We start from the raw sequence: 11,425 nt of genomic DNA, 5'->3' as shown, positions 1-11,425 counted from the left end.
GTGGTGAAAATTGCAAGTTGATCATAAATTGCTCCAATCATGTGGTACTTCCATTATTGTATCTTATTTTCATAACTAATTAAATTATTGAATCTTATTCTTTCTAGATTATATAGATGAGGATCAACTTCATACTTTTTATTTCACAGAATTGGATGCTTCTAATTAAAAAATCAGATGTCGCCCATGAAAATGAAACATTTCGTACAATTTTTAAATAGTTCTATACAATATTAATAAATTACTCTTAAAAATTTTGGCACGTGAAAATTTGGAATAAGTTTAATAATTTGCGAATTTTCTTTGCATTATACAAACCTTGTATAAATATAAACCTTCACAAATCCAAATTTGTATACATTTTCCAGTAATCTGTTTAATTTTCATCGTTTATATTGCACCATGGCACATCAACAACAATCGCGAGCAGGACAGATTGTGGATGCCGAATACTTGAAACAAATTGAAGGGGCTCGTAGAGACCTTCATCATCTTCTTCAGAATAACAAGAAATTTGCTCCCATCGTGCTTCGATTAGCGTAATCTATCTTTCTTCTTTAGTTCATCCCTTTCATCCCCCATTTTTTCTTGTTATTTGGTTTTACAAAACTCATTTTGGTATTAAAAAAAGGAAAAAAAAAAAAAACTCATTTTGGTTGAGGAGCTTCTAATTAATAATGTTACCATAATAAACCTATATAATAGTAAATGTTAGATTATGTATTTGCCGTCCCTTTTTCATTGATTAAACATCATTATATATACAAATGTATACTAGGGTTTGGTCAAGACTATATTAGTAAATTACAAACTAATTTATACAGAAGATTATTTACATAATCTAACAGTAAATTTAAATCTATATATTATAGGTACATAATACATTATAGAAATGTGGTGGAACAAAATTTTGGTAATATATACATGACATTAGATTGTTGTGATGGTATGTTTATATGATGATACAAAATTGTGGATGTTACTTAAATCTATCAACCCTTGTGAGTTGTGATCCTATGCTGTTTGAACAATTCCGAAATTCTCAATCAATTCCTTTTTTTTTTTTGTTGAATTCTCCAAGCAAGAATTCGAGTTAGTTTACAAAGCTATGCCATGATCCATAGATAATTAATCATTTTGTCACTATCGGATTATTTCTAAGTGTTCTGTAAATAAAATTGTTTCTCAGATTCCTTAATTACTTGGTTTTGGTGTATTAGATTTCATGATGCAGGTACTTATGATGCTAGAACAAAAACCGGAGGTGTGAATGGCTCAATTAGGAACGAGTTGAACAACCCTCCCAATGGCGGCATTAAGAATGCTATTGATTTTTGTGGTGAGCCAAACAAATTTTTTCTTACAACCTACTTTGTTTTTTCTGTTCTCTCCTTTCTCCTACATGTGTGTAGAATTTGTTATATACACCCGGTTGTACCGTACACTCGGGATAATTTGGTCATTTAATCCACAAATGAGCAAATAATAATTTGACCCTGGGTGTACATAATAGGCTCTTTGGGGGCATGGAGTTATTTAAGTTACTAACACAACTTTCGGTTATCTGCTGTCTCAGAACAAGTGAAGGTTAAGCACCCCAAGGTTACATATGCTGACCTTTACCAGGTAAATATCTAATTGACAAAAAAAAAAAAGAAGTTAGATGATTTAATATTGTGCTATCTTAATTACGCTTAGAGTTAATAGTTACTACTTTTTGGAAAGAATTAATTAGAGCTAGCTCCGATATTTTCATTTGAAGTTTTGTTAATTGGATACTGCAATTTGAATTAGTAACGTGACAACAGTCAAACATGAAGTAGTGTACAAACTGTACATATACACATAATTTTGCAGGTGAAACTGTACTGCACGTACTACTTAAGGTCTAACTTCTTAGCATGAGTCTAACTATCTACTGCTGTTGTTTCAGCTTGCTGGTGTTGTTGCTGTTGAAGTTACTGGAGGTCCTGTTATCCCTTTCATCCCTGGTCGACCGGTAAGTGACACATGCAACATCAAATTTGAAAGAGGTTATCTCAAAATCCTTCTTAGTTTTATTTGATTACCATAAATGTACCTTACATATATTGTGGTTCTTTGAAATAGGATGCTCTGGATCAACAAGACCGCGGAGATCTTCCAAATCCTAATGGAGGTACATAAAAACACTTTGATCATCACCCATATGCTAGTACTAGTTATACATACTGACATACACATTATAATAGCGTTACCTGGCTTATAGTTGTCACGCGTACAAAAATGATTGCTATTGTGCTACCAGGGGTCTAATGCAGGAAAATTTGAAAACCTGCAACCAGGTCATATACCTGAGATATGATTTTTATTCAAGGATTGAAGGCCATAACCTAGCTAGATTCGCGTATGAGATCTTATTTGTTTTAATTGTGTGTCCTTGGTTCGTACCCTTTACATGTAATAACTAACGTTTATGTGTTAGACTAACTATAGCAGAAGTATAAAGCATAGTTGATGATAGTATGGATTCTATGTATTGTTGTAGGTTCCCAGCATCTGAAGGATATATTTTATCGAATGGGCTTGAACAATAGGGATATTGTGGTTCTATCTGGAGCTCACACTTTGGTAAGCTAATTTTTCTATAATCCTCTGACAATCTGTACAACTTTATTTGTTCTGCTTTTTTTTTTTTTTTTTCATAGGAAAAATGATTATTCTTATTTATGAGCTTATGATTGTTTATTTAGTACAAACCTTAGCTTATTCTAAATTTACTTAACTTACAGGGTCGAGCACACAAGGATATATCGGGTTTTGATGGTCCTTTCACCAAAGATCCTTTGAAGTTTGACAATTCCTATTATGTGTAAGACTGTGTTTTCAATGAAATTTATTACATTAACAAGATAATTTATTCATGTGAATATGTATATATCGTCTTAAACTATGTTTACTTAAGAGATTTAGTTTCTTTTTGTGATCAGAAACTTGAGGAAGGGTGAAACTCCTGGACTGGTGCAATTCCCTACAGACAAAGTTCTTGCCGAGGACCCTGATTTCCGTAAATATGTTCAACTGTATGCTAAGGTAATACGGTTACAGTTATAAAGTATATCCATTTCTTAGCAATATAATTTCAATATGTCGCGACCACTTTCTAGTCAGGCATACTGTTTTACCCTGTATTATGGCTCTGAGTACTAGCTACTTAAGTATGAGCTATGCAAGGCTCTAATCTGCAGGCTCTGAATACTAGCTACTTATAAAAATTGGCAATGATAAAGAATATTCTGCGTATATTATCAGGCAGGACGAAAGAATGAACTCTGCAAGGCTCCGATTTGCAGGCTCTGATGACTGCAGCTAATTGAGTTCTGAATTATTTTGTCAAAATTATGAACTGATCAATATTCATTCTGTTTCGAATTGGCAGGATGAAAAGGTCTTCTTTGCACACTACGCGGACTCACACAAGAAGATGTCAGAGCTCGGGTTTCACCCAGGGCACCCATGCTGCCACTCTAAGAAAGCCTGAGAGGTAGAAGATGCATGAATGGATGGCAGCCTAGACTGATATGTAGTGGATGTTCCTGTAGGCTGTGTTCTAATACTCTATGTTGTTATTTTGAATTAAATGTGGGATCATAAACTTTTCCTAGCAATGTACTAGTATTATATATGTAATATTAAGGAGTGCTAATAATGGGGAAAACTGTATGTGCACGAGTTCACTTGCTCGAAACTGGTACAGTCCCCTACCTCATGTACTGAGAAAAACTCGGCTTGTTGCCAAGTTTTATTGATATCATGTTCTGTGATCACTAGGTGACATTTTATGCCTTAGCAATGATTTTCTATCTATCTTTGGATTATTTTGGCCCATATTGAGGTGGTTTGTAAAATTATGCCATTACTATGCATAAGTGATAAGTCATTTCATAACAAGGTGACTGCAATTAACATATAGCACCCCTTAACGTTTCTTTTGGTTCAAAAGAAAGACGTACAGGACAAATGATTAACACGAATTGAATAATTGGATTTTTGATCAATCTTACAATCAAACAACGATTTTTCTGAACATTGAAATATACCTAAAGTATTTGATTGGGAATTGAATAAACTCATTCCAAATTTATACTGTTCCCTCCTATGCAAGCAAAAGCATTAAAGCAATCCCTTACTTGGGCTGTTCTAGTAATTAATTCAATCCTTTGCCTTTGTTAACTCCCTCAATTAACTTGAATTGAACTCTTCATATTTGAATGAATCTCGTTATATATTAATAGCCAATATTTTACCATTAGTCAAAGACTACACTTCCATTTTCTCTAAGTTTTACAAATATGATAGGAAGAGGAAAAAAACAGTTGGTGGATGGCGACTATTTGAAAGAAATTGAGAGAGCTCGAAGAGACCTTCGCGCTCTCATCTCTACTAAGCAATGTGCTCCTAGCATGCTTCGCTTAGCGTATGTAATCTCTCTTGCTTCATTTACCATTTCTTTAATTCAGTCCTTGAAACATCAAATTTTCCACTAATATGTACTAATGTTTTTTTTTTTTTTTTTTTTTTTATTAAATTCAGTGTTTACTTACTTCATGTTTTCTGCTGGTGTCTTAGATGGCACGATGCAGGTACATATGATGAAAAGACGAAAACAGGAGGCCCGAATGGCTCAATCAGAAACAAGGAAGAAATGGAGCACAGAGCCAACCGTGGCCTTAAAACAGCTGTTGCTCTTTGTGGTGAGCTTAAAATAATTAGTCCTAACACTTGTTTAATTTCTTGTGTATATGAATAAGAATTTCTCGCAACAGTAATTAAACTTCCTCTAATAACTTTTTTTTATTGTTGATTTCAGAAGAAATAAAGGCTAAACACCCAAAGATCACTTATGCGGATCTTTATCAGGTAGAATAATCAGTCACGTATACTTTTTTGAAATGTTTGATTTATTATTTTCACAATGATCCCTCTATTCAGAAGCCGGGTTGAGACAACATGATAGTTAACTACGAACATACACGTAAATATCTACATATGAGCTGTTCTTTTTGTGATTTAATGCATGTAACCAGTTTTCCTAATCTAGAAGAAAGGAATTTCTCTAAGCATTCCTTCCTTTACTATTAAGTCAACAAATTTAGATGTCAACTTGAATAATTAAACAAGTACCTAGCTTAATTTCACCTTCTTAGCCTATTACATTGGTTGGACTAGTATTAGATGCTCAACAATGTTCTTTATCATAACTTAATCAATTAAGCCACTGCAATCTGTTTAAGCTCATTCTCAAACATCCCTTGTTTCTTTCAGCTTGCTGGAGTTGTTGCAGTTGAAGTCACAGGCGGCCCAACCATCGACTTTGTTCCTGGACGAGTGGTAAGACAGTACATACATACATGTTACAAGAACACTTTATCTGTTATATATAGTAGTACTTCTTATCTATTATCGATGTTAATAACAGGACTCCACGGATTCTCCAGAGGAAGGACGCCTTCCTAATGCAGATTTGGGTGTGTGTTCTACAACTATCTCATAAGTAATATGAGTAATCTTCTGGTAACATGTTTGTATGAAGGACATGTTACTAAGACCATCTATTTGATTACAGGTGCTGAACATTTGAGAGAAGTATTTAACAGAATGGGATTTACTGACAAGGATATTGTCGCGCTATCAGGAGGCCACACACTGGTAGACTATTATTAGACCTTAGCACAATGTTACAACTTTGTTCTTTTCACCTGATTTTTTATAAACCAAACTGGTTAATATTTTGCTGATCTGCTCATTTTTGGCCACTGGTACAACATCTAGGGTGTAGCGCATAAGGAAATATCAGGTTACGAAGGCCCTTGGACTAAAGACCCTATGAAATTCGACAATTCCTATTATGTGTAAGTTCAAAATCAAAAAATTTCATTTAGCCATTGATGTAACAAACAACTTACACTTGTAATATTATCAGAGAGTTGTTGAGAGGAGAACGATGGGGGCTATTGAAACTTCCTACTGATAAGGCCCTTATAGAAGATCCTAGATTTCGACGCTATGTTGAGCTCTATGCTAAGGTAATCTACTGCTTTCAACACAGTGTATTTACAGTTTGGAGCATGTAAATTAGCTGCTGAATTAACTGATGAGATCGTTTAAAATATCAGGATGAAGACGCGTTCTTCAGAGATTATGCAGAATCACACAAGAAGCTCTCAGAGTTAGGGTTCAATCCACCCATGCCTTGGAGAAAGATTGTTTCCAAGGCTGCACTTGGTGTAATTGTCTCTGTTACTGTAATCATCTTGTATGAATTAAACAAGAATGAATAGAATACAAACGCTGAAATACATATACATAGTACCAAATAAAAACCTGAAAATTTCTTTATTGTTCCCTAATTTAAGCAATAAAGGAAATGGATTCCATGATTCCATCTCATTCGAAATGTTGCATTAATTATGTCAATTATGCGTTACATTCTAAGATTGCACGAATGTAAACAAAAACTTTAGATACGTAACTGTTATGGCTCTACATTCTAAATATGTACTGAATAAAGTGAAAACCTTAAAGGTTAGCTAAATGATAGCTTTATTCTTATTCAACTATAATAAGTTAATAACGTTAGATTCTAACTATGTACTGAATAAAGAGAAACCATAATTAACTAAAATGCATACGGTTTGCTAAATGATAATTTTCCTTATACAATGCTATAAAGGACAAATAACCTCATTCATATACGGAGTACAAAGTAAGATGGGATTGAGATAAATGACAATAAAAACTTTATTATCTTCATGTGATATAAATAATTCCTTAGTTAAACAATTAAAACTAATTCTCAATCCCCAAAACTACTACCAATATGCAGCAGCAGGTTGAAAGTTAAATGTAAGAAGATCAAGAAAAAGGAGAACAAGTGCATCTCCTATTATACTAAATTAATTAAATTAGCATAAATTGAGTGAATTAAAAATTAAATCAATCCAAGACTCAATTTTTTTTTTTTTTTTGGTTAAGCCCTAGGACTTAAAGACAAAGTTATATCCTGAAAAACTTTCAGCCTTCTGTCAACTGCAGCAGCCTTCTTCACCTCAAACTTCTGTGAGATTTTCTTGACTTCAGCAGCAGAATTTTCTGTATTAATTGTATTCAGAACTGCAGATATTATAGCATCCTCAAAATCTTTGTCATCAGGCAAAAAATCAGCCACTTTATTAAGTGGTTCCTCCAACGACCTCCTCAAAATCTTGTTTTCCCTCTCCTGATTACCACCATTTTTACTACTAATCTTGATAGTCTCCTCCTCCACTGCTGGATTGCTATTCTCATTTCCAAAACTCGCCGCGCTCCCGGATCTTGTCCTCTTAAGGGTCTCATTGAATTGGGTTCCCCCCAATTTGGAGGAATAAAATGGGGGTGCATCAATATTCCAAGAATTCCCCATTGGTAAAAACCCACTTGGTTTTGGTGGGAAATTCTGATTATTGTTTGATAAAATGTTGGAATTTGTGTTTTCATCAGGAAATTCATCTGGGTTTTTGCTGGTTGGTTGACAGGTATATGTTTCTCTGCAAGGTTGAGGCTGCCAAAGTGAGGATGATCCCAAGAAAGTGTTGAAAAGCCTGCTCTGTTCTGAAACAGAGTCCCCTGCTTTTTGCATCATTTCTGATTCCAAGTCTGCAAGCATTTGTTGTGCCCTTTCATAAGCCTTGAGGTGGGAGTCCATCCCTCTCGGCCCGTCTGCTACTGCCGGCTTCACTCGCCGAAGAGTCTGTTTCGCCTCGACGATTCTGCCCTGTTTCATTAGGCAGATGCCTAAATTGCACATCTTGTTGTTATCAGGTGCAATAGATAATGCTCTCCTGTATGCATCCTCAGCTTCTACATAGTTGTTTTGCTGCATCAGTGCCCATCCTAAATTTCCCTGAAATAATAATTTTGCAAGTGTTAGTGTTAATTGTTACACTTTGACTTTTGTCACCATCCACAAACACCATTTTGACCCTCATTTGTAACTTATGTACATACAATAATGTGGGACCTTATTATAAATATTATAACTGTTTCCGAACATACAATTATACATACTCCATGTTAATGTTACACGGCATATATGTAGAAAGGTTTAATGTAACAATTGTTTCGGATGAATTAGGATGTAGGAGTTATTTAAGGTAATATGAGATAAATTTCCGAACATTTAATTAGACATACACCGTATTAACGTTACATTGGCACAATTATAAAGGTAAAATGTAACCGTTGTTTCAGTTAAGTAGGATAGAGGGGTGAATTTACCCAGTGAGACCGTATTATGCTAGAATTTGTCGTATTCATTAATAAACTGTTACCAATTGAACAATTGAACGACTTCACGGACAGTTAATGTAACATTGGCACACGTAAAAAGGTAAAGTGTAACGGTTGTTTAGGATAAAGTAGGATAGAGGGGTGATTTCACGTAACATGAAACCGTATCATGCTATAATTTGTCGTATTTTAAATCATTAATAAATTTATTACCAATAGAAGGATTGAATGATTTTATGGACTAATTTCTTACCAGCAAACGAGTGGCTTCTTGCTCCACTGAGACCTGAAATTTTTTGCCTTGAGATCGCGCTGTTTTAGTCCTTTTCCCATTGAATGCTAACCCTTGTTGAATCAAATACAATTTATGCTTCAAAAGTGCAATTTGATCATCCAATCTCCCACATCTCTGCAACAACAAACACCACAATTGGTCAATAACCAATAAATTTTAAGATTACACCAATTGTTTTTTTTAATCAATTTTCAAAGTTCTAGTAAACTACCTTGTAAAGATCTAAGAGAATGTTATCAAGAGACTCCTGAGCCTGCTCGGAACACCGGCTTCGCAACGATTTAATAGCCTCAATCGCTTCATCAGCCCGATTTTGCTGCTTCATAACAATAGCCATATCTTTAAGAGCACTATCAACTCTATCCCCAGCATTAATTGCAGCCCAAAATAGAGGAATTGCCTTCTCTGGATCTTTATCCACCAACTGATCAAAACAACCCACAAACCAAAATTCAATATTTCACAACCAAAAAAAAAAAAAAAAAAAAATTGACATTAGTACTGAATTATACACAAACCTGAACATGTTTGGCTCTAACATAAGGAGTATCACCAACAGGAACTTTATGGGTAATGAGGAAGGACTCGGACCGGGTTCGAGGCATCGAAAGCGGCTTCGCTGGAGAGCATGGTGCCGAAGCTGATTTTGATGGCCTAAACCCAGGAGGACCATTCCACATTTCTTGCATTTTTTCTGATTTTTTTTTTTTAAGGTATGATTATGAATTATTAGTAACGAAGATTAAATTAATTAAATAATGAGAGGGATTAGATAAAAATGCAGATAATTAGACTCTCAAGTGCAGTTTAAGCAGAGGAGAGAGAGTTATGAGGAGGAGGCGGAAGGGAAGGGAGCGGAGATGTAGAGAGGAAAGGGCAAGGTAGATATTTGGTTTGAAATTCTACCGTTGGGCAACGGTACTATGTTTATTTATTTATTTTTTCTTTTTTTTTTTTAATTGATTGTTCAAGTAGCCGTTACAGATATATACGGTGGTGTATATGTTAAGGTGATTGGGCCTGGATCAGCCCATCAATCGTCCTGACTGGAATGGAAAAGGAAAATGATTAATTATACTACCTTCGTTTCTTTTAAGTTGACAGTCTTGACACGTATTTCTTTTTAGGAGTTTTTTTTAGTTAACACGTTTTTTTTTGGGTAAATTTTTTACATTGCATTTATAAAGTACCCCACTTGCTTTTTCATTCTCTCTCACACTCTCTCCTCTCCTTAATATATGTGCTTAAATCAAACGCGTCAACTAAATAGAAACGGAGGAAGAATATCCCTAGACCCAAGTGTATGTATCTCTACTAGGAATGGCAACGGATCAGATTTGGGTCGGAGATGGCTAAATCCGAATCCGTTCCGTTTAGTAAACGGACCCTAGACTCATATCCGAATCCGAGTCCGAATCTGATCCGACTCGTAATTTTCGGATCCGAAGGACCTACGAAAAGATCCGAATATTTTTTTTTTTTTTGGTAATGTCATATACTTATAATTGCTTGTATTGTCATACCAAGGTAAGTATAAACATAACATATTTAAATTATGAACTAAGTTACATAACAAAGTTTTGCTACAAAACAAGCAAACAATTGTCCCAAGTTATAAAGCATATGCCCATACTCTCGGATTCGGACTCGGATCGAACTCCGTCGGACTTTGCGTAGGGTCCAAGTCCGATCCGCCTCCTATTCGGATTCGGATCTATTTTATCATATTCAGACTAATTTTAAACGAATTCAGATCGAATCGAACTCGGATTAAATTGCCATCCCTAATCTCCACCTACACCCCCTTTTAAACGGTGCGTTTTACCCCCAGCTATCTCCATTATCTACAGATCTACACCCATCAAAATGACATGTTTCATAAAATCAATGAGATCGCTCACAAGTAACAATCCGACAATAATTTCTCCCCAAAACTACTCCCACTGCTCTGCCTTAGCAACCCAGTTGACATTGGGAAATGTGCTTCTCTCTCTTTCTACGCCGGACTGCTGAAGTACTTTGAATCCGCGTTGCCGGCAGTGGCCATATGAATGTTCGTTTGTTTCAATTCACTTAGAAGTGTGTAATTTAATGAAGGATTTTAATGAAAACTTATTCAATCAACCTCAAATCTCATTATATTTTTCCCGTGAAATTTTGTTCCTCTAAAATGTTCTATCTACTACGTATAAGATAGTGAGATACGTTCTCTTTCTAATTAATGAGTATCATAAGTATAGTTAACCTTCCTTTTCTTTCCCGTTATCAAGAAAGAGGGGAGAAAAGATTATTTGTAGTGATTCTCAAATGAAAAAAATTAAAGTAGTACTTCGTATTTATTTTAATTATTATTAAAAAAAAAATTAATCTATTATAAATGTTCATTTTAGATAGGCTTTATGTTCATTTTTAGAAAGATTAATATTCAACTTATAGTAACTAAAATTAACGACAAAATATCAATTTTATTCATAAACTTGAAACATCAATTCTCAATTATATTACTTATTTTGTCATTAATATTGTTGTTTGGTGAATTTTGGATAGCAAATTTAACATGTTGTAAATGTTCATTTTAGATAGACTTTATGTTCACTTTTAGAAGTTTAATATTCAATTCTACTTATAGCAGCAAAAATTAAAGATAAATTATCAATTTTATTTATAAACTTGAAGCATCAATTATCAATTGTATTAATTATTTTATTAATTAAAACTGTTATTCGGTGAATTTTGGATGGCAAATTTAATCTATCGTAAATGTTCATTTTAGATGAAATTCATGTTCAATTATAAATGTTCAATTTAAATAGAATTCATGTT

At 34.3% G+C, this 11,425-nt stretch overlaps 3 protein-coding genes across 3 annotated transcripts; 2 read left to right on the top strand and 1 right to left on the bottom strand.

The window, feature by feature from the left end:
- The first annotated feature begins 230 nt into the window (after positions 1 to 230).
- LOC145562135 (L-ascorbate peroxidase 5, peroxisomal-like) lies at positions 231 to 3,828 on the top strand. Its single transcript, XM_081622321.1, has 9 exons — positions 231 to 539; positions 1,221 to 1,339; positions 1,577 to 1,626; positions 1,934 to 1,999; positions 2,110 to 2,158; positions 2,528 to 2,610; positions 2,772 to 2,851; positions 2,970 to 3,072; positions 3,419 to 3,828. Exons 1-9 carry the CDS (start codon positions 403 to 405, stop codon positions 3,518 to 3,520), a joined length of 789 nt encoding a protein of 262 aa, XP_081478447.1. The 5' UTR covers positions 231 to 402; the 3' UTR covers positions 3,521 to 3,828.
- A 434-nt stretch (positions 3,829 to 4,262) lies between these two features.
- On the top strand, positions 4,263 to 6,500 carry LOC145563375 (L-ascorbate peroxidase 3-like). The gene is made up of 9 exons (XM_081623819.1): positions 4,263 to 4,456; positions 4,609 to 4,733; positions 4,850 to 4,899; positions 5,305 to 5,370; positions 5,459 to 5,507; positions 5,606 to 5,688; positions 5,812 to 5,891; positions 5,963 to 6,065; positions 6,156 to 6,500. The coding sequence occupies exons 1-9, from the start codon at positions 4,332 to 4,334 to the stop codon at positions 6,318 to 6,320; spliced, it is 846 nt and encodes a 281-aa protein (XP_081479945.1). The 5' UTR covers positions 4,263 to 4,331; the 3' UTR covers positions 6,321 to 6,500.
- Positions 6,501 to 6,842: 342 nt separating this feature from the next.
- LOC145563373 (protein POLLENLESS 3-LIKE 2-like) lies at positions 6,843 to 9,593 on the bottom strand. The gene is made up of 4 exons (XM_081623818.1): positions 9,121 to 9,593; positions 8,814 to 9,026; positions 8,561 to 8,716; positions 6,843 to 7,921 (listed from the first exon to the last, which is right to left on the bottom strand). Exons 1-4 carry the CDS (start codon positions 9,289 to 9,291, stop codon positions 7,010 to 7,012), a joined length of 1,452 nt encoding a protein of 483 aa, XP_081479944.1. The 5' UTR covers positions 9,292 to 9,593; the 3' UTR covers positions 6,843 to 7,009.
- Between the last annotated feature and the right edge of the window lie 1,832 nt (positions 9,594 to 11,425).

Source organism: Chenopodium album, chromosome 10 (genome assembly GCF_948465745.1).
Source record: "Chenopodium album chromosome 10, dcCheAlbu1.1, whole genome shotgun sequence".
Classification (NCBI taxonomy): domain Eukaryota; kingdom Viridiplantae; phylum Streptophyta; class Magnoliopsida; order Caryophyllales; family Amaranthaceae; genus Chenopodium; species Chenopodium album.
Note: the sequence above shows the minus strand (reverse complement) of the source record. Positions and strands in the feature narration are given on the sequence as shown.